Source organism: Taeniopygia guttata, chromosome 3 (genome assembly GCF_048771995.1).
Source record: "Taeniopygia guttata chromosome 3, bTaeGut7.mat, whole genome shotgun sequence".
Taxonomy (NCBI): domain Eukaryota; kingdom Metazoa; phylum Chordata; class Aves; order Passeriformes; family Estrildidae; genus Taeniopygia; species Taeniopygia guttata.
The window spans coordinates 5,807,453-5,827,409 of record NC_133027.1 but is presented as its reverse complement, the minus strand read 5'-3'; the positions used below and the strand labels follow the sequence as shown (position 1 = coordinate 5,827,409).

The 19,957-nt window shown below is 43.1% G+C and overlaps 1 protein-coding gene across 4 annotated transcripts in view; it reads right to left on the bottom strand.

Annotated features, from left to right (window-relative positions):
• Positions 1-19,957, bottom strand: part of RUNX2 (RUNX family transcription factor 2) — a 158,394-nt gene that overhangs the window by 81,933 nt on the left and 56,504 nt on the right. For all 4 annotated transcript variants that reach the window (XM_002190851.6, XM_041714975.2, XM_032747712.3 and 1 more), the window contains one exon: positions 12,494-12,655. In XM_002190851.6, coding sequence (XP_002190887.2) covers positions 12,494-12,655 — 162 coding nt within the window. The remainder of the gene's footprint in view (positions 1-12,493; positions 12,656-19,957) is intronic.

Sequence of the window (19,957 nt, the reverse complement as noted above, 5' to 3'; positions counted from 1 at the left end):
GTTCCCGGGGACTTCCTCTGAGCAGCTTCTATGAGATCCTCTTCCAATGAGCCATTTCATCTCAGTCTTATGTTGGGACAGCAGCCCTGCTGGTGTTTTTGAGGCACTTGCTTCCCTTCCTATTTGGCCAGCCAGTTGCCTTTGCAGAAGGTCTGTTTTTCAGTGGTCAGTGTCTAGATTGGATCTTAGGCCTTGAAATTTGCACCCTTAAGGGTATCTAAATGTTTATGATCTTTTTCACAGAGGTCTCTAGACTTTCAAGGCTGACAAACCCTGTCCAGCTCTAGTCTTTTAACTGCACTCAAATTAGCTATTTCAACTGTAATTAATTTTTTTGGCTGGGATTCCTTCTTTGGGACACAGTTTTATTTTTGTTTTCAGTGGCAACAACACACATAACTAGTTGGCTCCACTCAGCAGGAATCATCTGCAGATGTTTGATCCTATTTCTCTGCACAGGAGCAGAAATCATATGATCTCACAAGGTCTCTGCCAGTCCTTTACGACTGTGACACTACAGACCTACAGGAAATATAATTGATCCAGCAGCTCCTTTGAGGTTAATTCCCACCTAAGGGTAAGCAGATTCACAGGGCTGTGTCAACAGCTATTGAATTCACTGATCCAGATAGAAACTTTCAGCAATATATATAAATATATATATATATATATATATATATATCTATTCTGATTTTGATCTCCAGGGGATCTTTTGGACAGGTTGAGAAGGTGATCGGTCCTGAATGGTCCCTTGGCCTCACCTGACCAACACTGTTTGCTTCTTGTTACAAGCTGTGACAATCAGCTTTTTCCTTTCTTTCCTGCTTGTTCTGAAGCCTAGAAGGTTAAGAGCCACAGAGCTACCTCAGTACCCTCCTTACAATTTCATTTTTGCACTCCCTTCTGACCCACACTCACTACTACCTGGATCTAGTAAGGCTACAACCCCTGCCACCACCTCGCTGGTTCCCTTCATGTTACAATTCCCTCTTGTACTCCATTGCACATCGTGTAATCAGCTGTACTGTACCTAAGAGTGCAAATTCATAGGGGACAGGCTGATTTCCCTTTTTTCCTCCCCCTCTTTCACTGTAGAGTCCTTAGCACAAGGGGGATGAGACCTCCAGACACCATCACAATACAAACATTCTCCGCAGCCAGCAGTAATTCCAGCAGAGGTCCATTAGCTATTCCCAAATACAACTATGACTTTGATCACTGAATTGCACTGCTTGCAGGAGCCAAACCTGGATGCTCCAGCTAAAGCCAAAACCTCAACTGATGGCTTGACAAGGGGACTGATCTCCAGTTTGTGGAAATTTTTCAATCCCACAATCAGCTTTCAACACAACGCAAAACATCATTTCAGTGCAAAATTAAATATGGCAAGCTGTGTTTTTACAGACATCTATCCAATAAAAATGATGTGCCTCATAGATTTGGTCCTGTAACTGTGCTTCAAACTGGTTTTCCAAGCAAGCCCATTGTAAAGCCTAATTAATAAACTTAACCAAGATGGACATACTTTTAGCTGCTGGCTTTATAATATTCTGCCAATCCGAAACAGTATCTGTTTAATAGGAAGGGGCATTAAAAAGCAGTGATGCCTATGGATCAGACAGTGATAGCCCAGTTAAACATTAAAAATAACAAGTGGAAACCACACATGTAGCATCACTAGAGCTTGTGTAGGGGCTTTTCATCTCAGCTAAATGAAAGAGGCTTTGTGGGTATTGCTCCTAACCCAAGCATTCCACCTTTCACTGCTCACTGCCAGAGATTTGTGATGTTAAGAGATGGAAAGATTGCCATGAGATGCCCTACCCCTACATTTTGCTTTCAGAATTGATCCTTGATTTAAAACCTTCAGGCTGTTTTCTCTGCTGATGCTCCCCTTTCTTACTATTGCTCCTCTTTCTCACACAAGCCCAAGGAGGCTTCTTCTAGCTGCCTATTCCAGCACTCCCAAATTACAAAATAGCATATTACAGCTAATACTCATGGCTACCACAGGATAAAAGATCAAATGGATGATTAGAGAGACTTGGAAACAACAGCTGGGAAGTTTGGAGATGACATGGCCCAGACAGGGCTGAGCACACAGCATATTGACTCCTCTCCTCCTCCAAATGCACCTTTAAACCAACACAAAATCACCTGCACTAAGTGTATGATGATACCTCTTCTGACAGAGCTAAACTTCTCCACACAATGAGAACATTGTCTGGTCCAAGTAATCCCAAGAGATAAACACAGTTTCAACTGTCTATTTGCAGATTTGCCTGTGGAATAATTAGGATTGTGGAGAGCAAAGAGGCTGCTCTGGCTGGGTGTCTGCTCCCCAACACTGCCACAGCCTCAGCTCTGACCTTTGCTTTTGACAATGGAAATGCAAACTAAACCCGGGAGGAAAAGATCCCATGACTATAGTTTTGTTTCTTAAAATGGAATATTAAACAGTGCAGGAAAACTAAGGGAGGACATGCATCCTACAGTTTTACTCCTTTATCTCCATCTAGGATAGCGTCTGAGAAATTAAATTCATTTTGTTAGGACTTTGCAGTTGGGCAAATACAAGGGCAGAAAAATTCCTAAAGGAATTGCAGAAGCCCATAAAGTCAGTGAAAAATGCTTTCCCAGTTCATTTTTTCAGGTGGGTTGGAAAAGTAGAGTGCCACTAGTAATTCAACCAAAAATCACACCTTTATAGCAGATACAGTAGGAGTCTGACTGATTAAGAAAGGGAACGTCCACGATTTGATAGATTATAGTGAAGCCACAGCAAACTGAATTGACCAAAATATTTTTTCACAGTCCTCCTTCAGATTCCTTGCAGGTCAAACCAGTTCTCTGCCCTGCACCAGCCAGTTCCCTGTGGTTTCTGCCACCTCCCTGAGACCCACCACAGCCTCCTGTCCTACCCACCTCCCTGTACCTGTCACCAACACAGAAACCCACGAGGCCCTCAGAAATCAAAATCAGTGCTACGTTCTGGCAGACAAAGTTGTAGCAAGTTCAAATGAGTGGAAACTAAAGATAGACAAATTCAGACTGGAAATAAGACACAAATTTCAAAGCAAGGTTAATTAGCATCTGTTACCAAAGGCTGTGGTGGGTTTTGCTTCCCTGGAAATTTTTCAATTAAGCTGAACTGGGTGTTTGGGCTTTCTTTTTTTCTCAAAGGTTGCCCTCAAGTTCAAATGAAAGCTAATTCAGGGAAATCTTATACTTCGGTTCAAAGCAGATGTTCACATGGGCTTCATTGTACAATAATAAATGAATTTATACATCCATGGAGATTTGCTTATGTCAAATAATTCAGATTATTCTGTGCCTTATAGATGAAGCTTCACCACTGCTAAAAATCCTCACATTCCACAAAAACTCCTTGGACACAGCAGCACCATCAAGCACCACATAGGTACAGGGTTGGGTTCTCCCTGAGGGGCCACTCCACCACCCGCACACTGCTCCTGAAGACATGGGGAAACTGTCCCAAGCTCAGGAAGGCATCTCCTGCTTTTGATCCCTTCCCTCACTCTCTTTTGAGTCAGTCTGAAAGCAAATATTAAGAGATTTCCAGATTGGTGTCCCCAAATACCCTCCCTTTATGCATATGAAATAGTTCCTTCTCCCTTAATAACATCCTTCGTGGCCCACGTGAAGGTGCGCTCCCTCATTTTATCTCATCCATCTCTGTCTTCTTCACTGACTACATTGTTTGCTTTTGTACAACCACAGAAAAACTGAGCCACTTGTATGGCTCTTGCCTTCCCTTTTGTACCAATATCAGCCCAGTGTCACCAGTATCAAAGCTCTTTGAAATATGACAGCCAAGCTGGCAGGACACCAGGTTCTTTTCTGCTAAAACATCCATCAAGAGAGGAAGAGATTTGGTCATGAGTAAAATGAGGTCAACAACCATTACTAAACCACTTCAAAAAGGTGTTTTTGAAGCTCTGCTGGGATCTAACACTCCCTTGCTGACCAAATTCAGTGTGGTCAATTCTGCATGGCCAGAAATGAGAGGAAATTTCAATGAAAACCAAGGCAGCTACAGCTATTTCTACCAGGAGCAGTTTTTACCTCTTGAGTTGTGCTTTTTAGTGTAAAATTAGTAGAATTTAAACCATTCAGCTCCTGGAGGGCATATGATACTCCTTTACCTTACCTTCTACCAAACATAGTCACAGTCTGAGAAGGACCAAATTCTCCATCATTTTATGGAACCATTTAGTAAATTCATATTGGCCAATTAATCAAACCCAATTTAAAGCAACAAAGACACAAGGCCACAAAGATTTAAGGGCAACATCATAGAATCACAGAATGGTTTGGGTTGGAAAGGGCCTTTTAAATGTCCCCTAGTCCAACCCTCCTGCCATAGGCAGCAGCATTTTCAACTAGATCAGGTTGCTCAGAGTTCCATTCAACCTGGTCTTGAACGTTTCCAGAGATGGGTCATCCACCACCTCTCTTGGCAGCCTGTGTTGGTTTTTTGCCATCGTCAGAATGATGATTTCTTCATGTCTGATTTAAATCAACTCTTTCAGTTTAAAGCCATTCCCCCCTTGCACTGTCATTCCATGGTCCTGTCAGAAGTCTCTCCCCAGCTTCCTTGTGGGCCTGTGAGGGGAGGAGGGTAAATAAGTGGACCTGACCACCCTGTATGTACCAGAGAGCTTCACACATGAAGATCCATTTCCTCTCCACATCAGCACACATGTGAGCCTGCCTCAGCTGCCATTGCTGGCTCCATCCTAGGTAGAAAATTAACAGCAATTCCACAAAGGGAAGGGGGAAATCATCAAACGCCTTTGCAGAAGGATGAAACAAAGAGCTCGATCCCACAGCCTTCCTGTTAGAGGCTTATTGACTTTATTGGGAACACACATCTAGGTAGTGGCTCAGGATCTGTCCCTTTGGAAGTCTGGAATTGAGGACCCAGTTGCCCCACTAGCAATTAGCATTTTGTTTACAAAACCCAGCAGAGTCAGTAAGAATAATCATTACAAAACATGCTCAGACTGTGATTCCGGTTTAAGTTAATATAATTTTAATGAGTTCTTCAGAAAAAGCCTGGCACTTATGGAAAATTTCCTTAATTAATATCAGACCCTAAATTAGTAATAAAAAAAAGCCCTGAATATCATTTGGTCTCAAGCTGGAACTAAAGTATGTTTTGGCATCATTACTAACTGTTAGCAGCAAGTTCTGGAAACAGATGCAAATCTTGATATGTGTCCTAAATATAAAACACATTGCAAAAAAAGCTCAGATAAAAATATATCTATACATCCACATATATTTGAGTGTGCTATTTCCTGCCTCTATCAGCAACAAATTTATTCCATTTCAAAACATTCCACTTATTTCTTTTCAGTACTTTTTAAAATCCCTTATTTCAGGAATAAAACTCCTTCCCTCTGCCTTCATTTTTCCTGTTTATTTCCTCTCCCAACAGCCGTTTAAAGTAAATAAAAGGGCTTAAAGACACGCATTGTAACATTCAAACAGCTGAAAATCAGCCCGCTTGTTTTACCACCTAAATATGGGCATAGGTGCCTAATTTGAGGCCACCCATGCTAGAAAAATTTGAGGTAGGGATCATGCAACGCATCTTCTGGACAATTACTCCAATGAGAAATTCAGCCCAGTGGAGAGGCTGCTGCTGAAAGCCCACAGATGAGTGCCAAGGTGCTGAGATTCCCAAGTGGCACCAAGTGGGCAGGAGACTAAAAATGGAAAACCTGCGGTAAACAAAATAAATAGAACCACTGAAAAATAATGAAAAAAAAAAAAAAAAGGAAGGCGAGTTACAAGTTTAGGGAAGGCAGCAAAATGAGTGGGTTGTTTCTGAAGACCTGAGATCCCCCAAGTTCTTTACTTTGCCTTGACTCAGTTTCACCTCGCAGGGAAAGCATTGACCATTAGCAAGGCGAAATGGAGACAGAGACAACCTTGAGTCTTTTGGCTTCCATTTAATTAAAAAAAAAAAAAAAAAAAAAAAGAAGAAGAAGACAGAGTGAAAATTGTTACAGTCACCAAGAAAAACATCCCAGCATAGCAAGCACACCAGAAACCGAGCTGGCTTCTTGGGTTTGCCAAGAGCCCGAGACAATATTGCTGAAGCGTGAACTGCTCATTCATCGCAGGGGCTGCTCACACCAGGGCCATGCTGGCAATAGCCACAGCATTAACTGTTTCTCTGCTTTCCACAGCACAGAGAGAAGAAAAGAATTGTATTTTGGAGACAGAAGTAGTGCTTTCCCTTATGAAAGGTCCTGTCTTGAAATTTCCTTATTACCCACAACATTTAATCAAATTAGCAGGAATTAAGGATGAAAGCACTGCTACTTCCATGGTCACAGCTTCTACTTAGTTGCTGTAAAGTTTTCTGAGCTCCTTAGGAGAAGACAAACAACATTTCTTTCTAAAAGTTGCTTCAAAGACCAAATTCCCCCCAAAAGGAAAAATCCTAGTTAAAAAATCATGTGAGTACATAACACTAGCAAAATCCAAGGTAATTCACACACAGGGCGAGAAATCCAAGATGACAACCAGTACAGGATCCAAAGAAAAAAAAGTCCATCACAGTGAGCCTCTTTCTCATTGACATACCAATACTAAATCCAGAGGTTCAGCTGGAGCTGCTTCCATTCCATGTGGTTTTTTATTATATGATTTTTAGACTAACAAAAATGAAAATTAAATTGTGTAAAAAAACAGTATTGTCCCTGATTAAGGCATGGCTGGCATTGCATTTATACTTGCCAGCCATCAGTGAGCTGGGAGAACAGGAAGGTTTCTTAAATTTCAATTTGAGGTAAGGGTCCAGGATGGCCCAAAACATTGTGGTGATTTATCTACAGAGCGAGACAAATTAATGGGAAAGTTTGGCTATACATGAACTAGCAAACAGGGTCAGGGCACATTCTCTGGCTCTAAATCTAGTCAGGATGGTCTGGCCACAGATGTAATGTTAAATCCCGACTCCATAAAGGGGTAGCTGACTCTGAGCTGCCCACAGGAGCAGGTTCAGGACTCTGCTCATTTCCAAACCACAACTGGGACCTGTTTGCGACCATGCTGGCCAACCCCACTCAACACCAGCCTTGCTGACAGCTTAACAGTACTGGTATTTAACAGTCCAGCCCTACCACTGTGTAATTTATTGGTGAAGATACCACTTTCTGGCCATTTTAGTTCAGAGGGATGGGTCTGCAGACTTCTTTTGTTTAGGGCCTGATCCCAGCATCTCCCTCATCTATCTCAGCATGCCTCTACTGAATAACAGAGTAAATATAATGACAATCCCCACCCTGCATCTTGTGGGGAATCCAGCTAGTGGGACAGCGATGTCTGGTCATGGTGGCACATCCCCAGCTAGGAAGGGTCCAGCCCAAGCCTGGAAAAAGCAGGTTTGGTAATTTGTCCTGCTATTTAGATTCAGTTTTAATTTTCTCATTTGTCATATGGAACCTGTCAAACACAGAGAGGATCTTCCACAGTCAGCACTGAATGTGTTTGTGGTACACCTGCAGGACAGGTCCTCTAGCATCTGAAGATCTTGACCCTGAAAATCTCTGTCAATGGTGAAGCAAAATGTAAGAGACTTGTGTTTAGGCAGAAGGGTAAGTAAGTCCAGGAAAAGTGTAGGGGGAGAAGAATCCTTCTTAGGATTCTCAACAAAATTAAAATCAAGCTCAAACTCTTAAACAGCAGAGAAGGTCGAGGTCAGGGTGAGGTAGGGTTAAACCAGGACTAGAGTGCAATTAGGCTGTGATATGGATATGTTTATGGGACAGTTAAACTGTCTCTTAAATCACCTCAGCAAAGGCAGACTATCAGATCATACGTGCCTGTACTTGAACTACTCACCTAGGCTCACTTCAGAGACAAACAGGCTCTTCCCAGGCACTGCCAGGGACCAGCACAGGTCACCTGCAGACTGGCCAAGTCCTGAAAATGTCACTTTGTCCTCACTGATTCCAAAGGGAGTTGGAGGTGAGTGTCTCAGGAGTGGATATCTGCCCTGGGGACATCTATATCCATCCCTCCTTCACCTGCCTGGGAGCAGCCCTCTTTTGACTGCAAGAACAACTCAACCTGTAGTCCCTGCTCTGAACCTTCCATGTGGGCAGGAATTGCTGGATCAGCCCCAAAGTGTTATGTAAAATGGCTGTGATGTGTATATTTATATGAATCATATACATTAATTGCATAATAGTCACCCATGCTCCCCATCCCACATACACTTTGGTTATGCATAGGACAGAAAGACTGAGTGCATTCACTATGAATCACGCAATAAGACTACATCCCTCAGGCAAACTCTCTCTAAAATGACCCTTTTCTTATATTCCCATGGCTTCCACTACAATATTATTTAATTAAGAATATTAATCTGCTGGGCCACCAACTTTCACTGTCTTCTGGGGAAGTCTGAACAGACAGACATTTTAATAAAACATGGAGAATCCTGCTCTTTTTATGATTGGAACATTAAGGTAAGGCAATTTCATGGCCTCATGAAATTGTTTATTTATTTTTTCTTGGTATGAACGTGAAAGTTCTGGACTAGAAATATCATTGGTTCAAAAGTTGCATGAGTGATGCCAGATAATCTTTTTTTTCCTTTGCTTTTCAGCTTGTGCTGTTGAATACTGCCCAAATACCTGGGATATATAATTGATTAGTTGTAGAGCAGTGCAAACAGAGCACTGACCCACAGCTGGAGAATATAGAAGATGAATGCTTGCAGTTTGGCAGCCATGGGCACACCTGTGCACGTGCCTGCAGCATACATGCAAACCTGCCAGCAGCACAAAGAAATCATCCGAGACACTGACACGACCTGTTCAGCGGCATTGCAGCAGCTGCCTGAGGAGCTCCTCGGGGTTGCAGCCTGCTGCCCTTTTCTCCTCTCCTATGGGATGAGGAACTGCATGCACTGCTATGGCAGTGCCCCACCACATCCTGTCCTGCAGCCCCAAACCTCTTCTGATATTCAGCCTAATCTGGGGTTGAAACACAGGCAATCTCATCACCAAAATTCATGGAATCGTTAAGGTTGGAAAACACCATCATGTCCAACCCAGCAGCACCACATCCAACATCAAACGATGTTTAATGTTTTAAGGGCCACATCCATGCGCCTTTTGAACACTTCCAGGGATGGTGACTCCACCACTGCCTTGGGCAGCCTGTTCCTTTACCTGACCACCATTTCATTGAAGAATTTTTTCCTAATATCCAATCTAAATCTCCTCTGGTGAAACTTGAGGCCATTTCCTCTCATCCTATCCACTTGTTACTTGGGAGCAGAACCTGATCCTCACCTGTCTGCACCCTCCTGTTAGGGAGTTGTAGAGAGTGAGAAGGTCTCCTCTGAGCCTCCACTTTGCCAGGCTGAGCCCTCCCAGCTCCCTCAGCTGCTCCTGAACCTTCCCCAGCTCTGTTCCCTTCTTTGGACATGCTCCAGCCCCTCAGTGTCTTTCTGGTTTGAGGGTCCTGAGACTGAGCAGAGGATTCAAGGTGTGGCCTCACCAGTGCCCAGCATGGGGGGTGGTCACTGTCCTGGTCCTGCTGCCACACCATTGCTGATACAGGTTAGGTGTTTTTGGTCTTCTTGTCCATGTGGGCACACTGCTGGCTCATGTATCCATCCCAAGATGGAGAAGAACACCACCACTTTGGCCATAGGATGAGTGTGGTTTTGGTCAAAGAAAAATGATTAAAAGTAGCTCTCGAGGGCTGCCACTGACAATAAAACCAGGAGCCACTCCTGCTTTATTGGATGGAATATTTTCAATATCTGGGTGAGAATAACTTTAGTAGTTGTGCAGGTAAAGCCATGGAGACTTGTGGAAAGGCTAGGTAATGTGAAATTAGGGCAGATAGGAAGGTCTGTGCCTGTAGGTGTGACAGCCAAGGCTAAGGGGGAGGTTTTTCCTCCTGCATGATGTTAAGAAACAGGCAGTAAATATGGCATTCATTAAAATGACCTTGTATACTTTTAACAGCCTTGATAATCAGATTACTACCACTGTATCGGAAAGCAACTTTTTTATTCAAGGCCTTATAAAACTCTAATTTCTCCCTGATGCTTTAAAAATGCCTGAAGTTTTCTAAATATTTTAGTGTTTCTTTGCAGTAATTTTCTACCTTCTTCAAAGTTCTGTTCTCTTCCTAAATATGCATTAAGTAACTAAGTGAATATTTGCATTTCTTTGAGTGTGAGGGATAAACTGCTTGCTGTATGGGGCAACTTAAAACTTGCATTTCTCTCTCTCTTTAGGTATAGGAGGTGTTGGATGCTGCCCTCCCTCCCTGTGGCACTGCAAATGAAACCTTGAGAAGAGGCACTGTCAGGTTTGCAGCTGAGGCTGCAATGTGCCTGCTTGCATCCTGAGCATCTGAGTGGGTCCTTCAGCCAGGAATGCCTCTCTCTGGTTCTGAGTAGAGCATTTATATTCTGAATTTCCATTTCTGTCAGCAAACACTGCACACAACCTCTGGCCCTTGTGGAAGATCAAAGTCCCCTTTTTCACTCTTGAATCTAACTGGAAGCAAGATTCCCCTGCTGGAAAAAGGTCAGGGCATTGCAGAGGCATCGTTCAAGCCCTAGGAAGGTGAAGGACAAGAAGCGCGAAGGCAACTGGCCGTAGAGCACGGCAGGAAAGTTCAGCCCACGGCCACACAATGTACACAGCCAGGTCTTTTAGTCACTCTCTGCCTGTGCCCACATGCCAGGCGCTCACGTCTGAATGCACACAGACAAGCAAGGGCTGCAGGGCAAGCATGCGGCGTGCAGCTGCCAGGTCCCAGCCGAGCCTCTCTCCTGCAGGTATTGCCGCGGGCACGATTGCAAAAATAACCCATTCGACAACACAGACCATCAGGAGGCTCTGACTCAAAGGGAACCTGTTTCAGGCCAAACAAAGCATTTCCTCAGCATCAAGCCGATCGAGTTTTTTGACCCAAGTCAGGGTGTTGCATGGAGAGCCCACAGGAACCTGCTCCAAAGCCCTCCAGCTCTCAGCCCACATGGAGATCTTTGGCATCTCTGTGAAGGCAGAGTGCACTGGGGCTGCAGAGGGGTTTGCAGCTGGCTGTTTGAGAAACAAAGCTTCCCTCCTCCAAGATGAAAGAAATCAGGGAGTCTATGCTAATCAAATCCTCCACGCCTGCTGGCTGCAGTTCAGCTTGTCAGGGATGCAGCTCAGTGGAGTGATCAACATTTCCAGCGCTATGAGCTTGGTGGAAGGGGAAAACACAACAGCAAGAAATTCACCTGGCTGGGAATCAAACAGGTGTATGGCAACAGCATCCAATATTATAATAATATCTTGCAAACATGCAAAAAATAGATGTAATAAGACTGATTCTTTGGTTTTCATTAATGAATCATAAAGGCTCTCTTTACATTACACATGCTTTTTTGGCATATGCTGCTAATATTTCCACACTTGCAAGGTTGGAGTTTTAAGACTGAGCCTCCCTCCCCTAAGGTTCCTCATTTTTGGCAAGAGGTACAAGGTTACTGTGTGCCATGACAGGCTCTCTCTTACTTTGGGGCAATCAGATTACTTTACACAGATGGTTTTATCACTGAGACCATTAGAGGTGAATTGTGCAATATATAAATGTGCATTTGTTTGGTAAAAAAAAGTCTCAGTTCCTCACTACTGTCTTGTCTATAGTCCTAAATGTATTTCCTCTCTCCTGCATCATTCCAAGGCACAATTTGTTCAATCTTTACCTTTAAGTGACTCAACTTGTTTCTGATAGGTTTCTTAAGTACATATTAACTAAGGAAACAGTCTTTCTTGAGCTACTGGATTGAAATACAGGAGAATGAATCTCAGCCATAACTACTGAAGAAATAAAGGCGTCTATCTGTCAGGATGCTTAACAACACACATGCCACAAAGGTAAAGCACAAAAAAATTTACTTTACTTTAAAACATAGAATCACAGAATGGTTTGGGTTGGAAGGGACCTTAAGATCATCTTGTTCCAACCCCCCTGCCATATGCAGGGACACCTACTAGAACAAGTAGCTCCAAGCCCCATCCAACCTGGCCTTGACCACTTCCAGGGATGGGGCAGCCACAGCTTTTCTGGGAAACCTGTGCCAGTACCTAATTACATGCAAGTAAACATCCTTTTGTAGGGAAAATTAAAAAAAAAAAAGAAAAAAAAAAAAAAGAGAGAGATAATTTGTTCAAAGAATCAGGTTCACAATTAAAAAATAATCTGATCTGAAATGGACCTAAAGTTATTTGAGAGAGACATTCTCAGAGCAACATAGCAGCTCTTCCACATTGAAAAAAAAAAAGGGATTTTGAATCCTGTCTGCCATGCAGGAATCCTGGTATCACTGCTGAGGTTTGCTCTCCTTGCCAAAGTTTGTCTGAGGCCATGGAGGCAGCTGTTGCCAGTCTTGTTCCTCTCTGCATAATTGTTTTAGGCAAAACAGAGTCTTTACCTGAGAGGCGTCTGGGCACATCGGTAATGGCTGGAAGTCCCGTGCCTCGAGTGGAGGACAGGGGAGTTGTGGAGTGAATGGACGGTGAAGTCATCTGGCTCAAGTAGGATGGGTAAGACTGGTCATAGGACCATGGCGGGGATGACTGCGCCTGCCTGGGGTCTAGGGGGAAAACAAACAAACAAACAAAAATATAATTTTTTTTAAAAAGAAGAAAAATTTTAGGGTATCAACAGCCCAATTGAAAGAAGTGGGATTACTGAACATACACACATCAGTACTACAAAGAGTGAGAATGTAATGAAACACAACTTGCTCCTCAAGACTCAGCCCTTTTGGGTCTTGGTCTGTGCTTTTCCCTCCCCAGAACAATTTATGTGGGAAATGAACAGACAGAGAGCAGAGTTTTAAAAGGTCTAGAAGCTGGGATGCAAATTCCTCTTGTCTCTCTTCCAACATGCTATACCAAGAGTTGCCAGTCCTCCGAGAATCAGAGAGAGAAGCAGACAACAAGAATGATCCCCAGGTCTGATCTTAGGAAGTGGACTTCATGGAATCATGGAACCGTAAAGTCATTACAGTTGGAAAAGACCCCTAAGACCAGAGTCCAGCACTGCCAGGTCCACTGCCAAACCATGTCCCTTAAGCATCACAGCTACAAGATTTTTAAACACTCCCAGGGATAGTGACTCCACCACATTCCTGGGCAGCCTATTCCAAAGCCTGAGCAACCTTTGGGTGAAGAAAATTTTCATAAGATCCAATGTAAATCTCCCCTGGCAAAACCTAAGGCCATTTCCTTCAGAGGTGGGTAGACTTTACAGTCAGCACTTGGCAGGCCTGTCAAGCTGTTATCCAGTTCAAATATCACACAATAGTGTTTTCAGTGCTGAAAAGACTACTCAAGGAGAAAAATGTCATTAATCTTATCAGCATCCGTCAAAAAATTGCCACATTTGGATGCTGGCCCAATTACTTACAGTACCCTCAATTACAAAATATGAAACCAAATGGTTTGGGATAACTATTGGAAGCTAATGATACCTTTCGATATATTTGCAACAGCTCACTATGGAGGAAATTATTTTTAGGTAAACACAGATCAATTTTTGCTGAAGCACTGGTAGAAGGAGACCTAGTTTTACTCACTGATGTTTGGATTCATAAACCATTTGCTCTCAGTTAATATCTGATGATAAATATACCAGTGAATACCTCATAAATTATGCTTTTTATTTCCTTACATCAACAAAATTGAAGCACTTTCAACCCCAAAGTCTGTTTGGGGCACTGCACAATAAACAGAAAACTATCTCTGAATTTCTACAAAGAAATTTTAGCACATCCCTTCAAATCCTGCTCACTATTTTCAGGGAAACACAATCGTTTGGAGAACCTGCTCTATCAGAACACTGTACTAAAGCCCTGCTTTGCAGACAGCAATGTGACAGCCACATGGCATAAGCAAAGGCTCTTTTTCAGGAAATTCAACTTTTTTTTTCCTTTTTTAACTCCTTTCCCTGCTCTTCCATGTAGCAAAACCTTGTAGTTTCAGCTACTTCTTGTTTATTATTTCTCTTCAGACATGATTTGTTTGAAGAAATGTCTGGAAAGCAGATACTTCCTTGAAGCAAAATAACTTTATAGATACATAGATTAAAAAAACACCTTCCAATTTAATTTTAAGAGGATTTTCCTGGAGTTTGCCATTTATATTAGAGCTGAGTGATATAAATGGTTAACATAAATTTCTCAGAAATCTGAAGGACACTTGATCATTAAATGTAATGAACTTCTTTGTTTTAACAATTTCAAGGCCAGTGTTGTATAGATTGGCACAGGTTCAAATCTGACTGACTGCTCATTGTTACATCTGATATTGACATATTTCTCTGCTTCATTCCACTACGATAATTCACCATACAGTCCATGGTAAATGATCTTTGAATGGGAACAGAAAGCCTAGGCTTGCTGGAAAAACAATCTTAAAATTAATGGTGTGTTAGGAGCACAATCTCAAATCCAAGATCCTTCAGTCTCCAAGACCTTTTCAATCTCTGCTTCTGAATCGAAAACAGGGCCCCTAAACTTTGGGTTTAGGTCAGCTCCACTGCTAGGAGGAAATAACATAGCAGGTAAAGGCTGGAAAAAATGTTATAGTAGAGGATGTTTTTACATCATTTTGGTCTAAGATGGTGAAAAGCTAAGAAAAAGAGGCGCCTTCCTGGAGGCTCACGCTACTCCTGGTAGTGTAATCCTCATGGCGCAAGAACTTCTTGAGCATCTCTGGCACTGTCATCACTTTGAACACCCATGCTAGACTTGGTTTTAAACTTAATACCCTTAATCTAGCAACTGCGAATGTGTGGATACAAGAATGACAAATAGCAAAAAGTGGTCTTTTGAAGGCTCATGTGGTATTTCAAAACAGTATCTCATACTGCACTGTCAGAAGCAGGATATGGGCCTGGATGGACCATCACTTGACCCCAAAGCATATCATATATTCTTTCAACATCTACCTCAAATACATCACTCTTCCCAGGGAATAGGAAATAATGAAGAGGAAAACCTTTAACCAAATTGAACATTACATGATTCATCAGAGCTCAGTGACTGAGGAGGAAGTCACCATACCTCAGGCCAGAGGGTTACTGCGATTCCTCCACACATGGCTGAGGTCATGGTTGAGGCAGGGTGGGAAATATTGCCCTGAGGCTGACTGGCTCAAGGTATCTTTGACCCGTTAGGAAACCAGAAAGTGAAAATACAAGTCTTACCAGATCCCAGAGCAAATGCCCTAAAGCCAGCCCTTGCCTGGCGGTCAAGGTTTGCATGGATGTGAGAGTGGTGAAACACCATTGCCTCGCCAAGTCAAAGGTGACCTGTGAGCCCACAGGACAAACATCACTGCTCAGCAGCATTGCCCAATTCACAGTCAAAAATGCCACAAGGCAGAGCTCAAAGCTTCCCCGGATAGTCCCTGAAGGTGGACACACAACTCATGTGGCACTCTCTGGTTAACGTGGTCCTTGCAATGGTGCTGGAGCAGTGGCTTTGGCCCACCACCGAGGGCAACCAGACCATCTCCTCTGGTCCCACACACCCTCACACCTCTGGGGGGAAAAGAGGGTGCTGGGGGCACCACAGGGATGTGCCAGCTGCCACAACAGCACTTGCAGGGCAGATCCACACAGATGCTTCTGAGGCAAACATGAGGCCCTTAAGAGGGTCACCTCCTCCTTGCTCTGGCCCAGAAGGGGTGGAATGACTATTTAACACATACTATTGGGGAAGAAGCTGTGAGGTGATTTGTAAGAGGTTTTCCTTGGCCTCCTAACACTACAGGCAAACTTCCCTACTGTCTCTGGCTGGTGGGCTCCCGTGTGTCCAAGGATCCCTGCTAGCCAAGTCCCTACTTGGCACCAACACCCAAAGCACCATGTGCTCTGCAGGCACAGCAGAACTTGCCATCACAAAAAAGAGCCCAGAACAGATGAGAGATCTTAAAGTTCTGAGAGCATGTGGATTCCTCCCTAAAGGAATCCCTCCAAAACAAGGAAAAATACTTAGTATAAAAATAAAATTAACTTCCCAGGAGAAAGCCACCCTCATTCCCACATGGCAACCATGGGGAAGGGCTAACAGAGCATTCAACAACAGTGAAGGAGTCAGAGGGCCACTCTGAGCTGGCAGTTACACTCAAAAACTTTGGAGTGATTACTAAGAGCAATCCTCCTTTTGTAAACATTTCTGTTATGCCTGTGTGGGTGTGAGGGGAAGTGCAGCTCTCAGCGTATTCCTTCACAGCAGGGTATATTGTGGGTATGCTGAGACAGCCTGGGCACAGTTCAGCTGAAACAAATCAGTGGGGCGAGGCCTAAACTAATGTGCAAACAGCTCCATCCTGTTTGCGCTTCCAGGTGAACCTCCGCAAAGCAGGAAATATTGAGTATTGCATATTATTTTTGTCACATTTGCTGTCACATTTATAGTCATGGGACACATGCAGGGTTCTTGACCTTTGTTGTCTCTGACTAACTGCATTAAATGGACGGTGGATATTGATGCTTAATGGACAATAAGAGTCTTTAAAAATTAGTCCAAGAGTAGATGCACCACATAAAACTAAAATTATAAAGCAAATAAAGAAAAAGCCCATCTAGTGACCCATTCTTCCAGTGACATTGGCTTTCCAGTATCATAACTTCTCTTCTTCCAACAGAAATTATCATAGGATCATGCAATAGTTTGGGTTGGAAGGAACCTTAAAGATCATCTAGTTCCAAATCCCCTGACATGGAGAGGGACACTTTCCACATTCTGAAGTGTCAATGGAGAGAAGCAAAAACCTGCAAATATCCCTGAAGAACAACTTTTTTTCACTACTTTGGCATTGGATTGTGAAGCACACTGATTTTCTATAGGAAAAAAACCAATTTCCCCTTTTCCAAGCTGAGTTACATGACCAGAGCATGATCACAGGCTGACAGCTCCTTGGTGTACTGTCTATAATACCCAGACATCACATGCATCACACTCTCATTTAAACCCAGCCACCAGCTCTAGCTCTGGCTGCTGCTGGTTGGATTAATGCTAGTGCCAATAGTAAAAAACAAGCTGTCTGGAGCTATCTTTGGTAAACACTTAGAGCAAATATTCTTCCTTCTGATCTTAACAAAGCCAAGATGACTTTCTGCATGAGTAACTCAACTATTGTTGTAACACCAACCCCCTCAGCAAAACAACAACAGCAAAATACAACCTTCTTCCTTTCTCTAACTCTTTTTTAGGCATCTTTAAAAGCCCAGGGCTTCGTCTGAATTGCCCACTTCAATCAACAAAGTCAAATCCAGTGGAGTTACACCCCAATGTACAGAAAAGTAATTGAGACCAGATTTTGGCCTGAAGAACCTCTAAATCCATTTCTCCTCTCACCCCTCCAAGAGTCACATTTTTGAAAAGAAAAGAAAAAAAAAAGATAAACTCAGTGAATCATGCCAGTAGGCAGCTAAGTTTTAGAAGGGGGTAGAGAGAAATAAAGTAAATAATAGGAGGGGTGCAAGCTTTATGAAATGGAGGTCCACAGTGGCAACTTGCCAGTCAACCAGAGGATGCAATCAGTTTGCATAAAATACAGCAGTCTGCAGATTCAGTTTCCACTGTCCCTGAAGTCAGTCCCTGTCTGTCAGTGAAGATGTATCTCCTCACTATCTTCTTGCTAAGCCGGCTCTGAAGACTTTAAATCTCCTTAAAAAATGATGAGAAATGAAAGCAAAACATCCTTGAAGTGCATGGAGAAAGGGAAAAGGAAAAGGGAAGAAAGTGAAGGTTTCACAGGACTTGCCTTTGAGGGCTGTTATTTCAGGGATGAAAGTCAGAGGTTGCCTATAGATCAGCCAGTGCCACAGTGGTGATGGAGCATGAAACCTCACTTAACTCCCACTTTGCTGTCCCCACAGCCCGCCGATGGGGTCCTCACACCAACCACATTCCTACCATTACACCTGTGGCTTTTCCTGGCCTACAGAAGCTAATCCTGACCAGTTGCATCTTGAAAAAAACAAGTTTTCCTCGTCTCATACTGGAACACTAATGCAACAGCTCAGTGTCTGAATGGGAATGTAATCGGATACATGAACAAGTTGCATGAGCCTGTTAGGGAAAGGGGAAAAAATAAAAAAGCAAATATACCAGTGAACAAATGTGAATGGACAGGATTCCTGATTTACGGGCAGCAAGCAGGGTTCAAATTGGATCTGCACTGCCTCAGAAAAGGCAGCTGCTTATTGGACCATTTGTTTTTTAATCACCCTTCGATGTAGCTTTTACTGAATCCTAGTTAAAATGCCATGTTGAATAAGGGCAACTCTGTGCCTTGTCCTGCCACAGCCCAGTCCTGTGGTAGGTTAAGGACTGTGCTGTGATTTGCACAGCCTGTACTCTGATACTCCAGGAAAATAAACACAACCTAGACAGAGAAAAGAAATACAAGAGTGAACCCTAAAGTGCTGAGTTCTTTCAGACTCAGGTGTGGGTCAGCCAGGCTTTAAATAATATGTCTGATTAATCATGCAATAGCTATGCAAGGCTTCAAGTGGAGCAAAGCAAAATGTGCTTACTAGCAATAATATGGATATTGTGTAGGAAACCAGTATTTACTGTTCCAGTTATTAGAAATTTATTATTTTCCCTAAATAAAAATTAGGCAAAGAGATAATAAAACCATGGTATTTCTAAAGGAATGGTTAATTCTAATAAAGGTAATTTTAAAATCCTGGTTTTCAGACAGAAGGGTCTATTCTCCTTTTAACATATACCCAAGGCAGTGCTCATGTTAAGAAGCAAGTGGCATTCTGAGTATTCCACTACAACAAGGAAACTGGTGTTGAAGGACAGCCCAAGCACCTCACTCCCTACCACCACACCAAGCAGCAATTTCCTACTGAAGACTGACCAAAGGGTGCCTTGTCCATGGCATCACCTTTATCTCTCCCTGACATGGTTTGTGTAGCAAAGAGTACCCATCCATCCCACAAGAAGGATCCCAGAATAGGGACTGTCTGCAAAAAAGCATCCCAGCACTTTGGTGGAACATCAGAGCATGATGAGATTTACAGATTACAGTCAAGGTCCTGAAGAGCACCCAAAAGCCTGGTGGAAAGCCAGTGCAATTCCCAGAGCTTGCACCCATGTACCATGTATCAGACCAATTATTCACTACAAAGTCCTCACCATTTTGGGGGAAATCAGAGCAATTTGGGATTCTAATGTATCCCATACATTTGAATTTATCCAACAATAAAAGCACATAATCCACAAGAGATGGGAAATTCAGCCTGCATCCCTCAGCTCACTTCTCTCTGCCCTACCAGCATTGCATCTTCCCTCTCTCAATGAAGTCTCAGATGGTGCTGCCTTAAATTTGCAGAGAAGGCAGGGAATGCCACACAGCTTTGTTTCCAGTCAGGCTTATTGAAAGCTCATCTGAAGTTTTCATCTCCCAGATCTGTAAATGCTGCTGCTGCCTCATAACGAGGCAGAGAAGAAGTCTATTAATCAAAGCCAGCAGAACATTTTCTACAGGAGGCATTTATGTGAAGGAGAGCAGCATATGAGGTTACACTTAGTTAGGAAGAAAATTACAAGGGGATCTCAGTTCTTGTGCTTCAGGGCATAAGCTGATCACCAGATGGGGTCAGGAAGAATTTCACCCACTTTCGTTCCTAGATATAGAGTTGCACAATAGGTAAACTATGGAGGCACAAGGAAGAAGGAAAAAAGCCTGCTTATAGCCTGGATTTCCCCCCTGCTTTCTTGGGAACTATGTCTACAAACATTGCCAGACAGAAGACTTGGTTAGAAAAAAATATTGTGTTTTAGTTTGGCAGTCCTTACCCAGAAAGCGATATGCACAAGAGCCCTGACTTCACGTGTCCAATGAACAAAATATGAAGCCTAGCC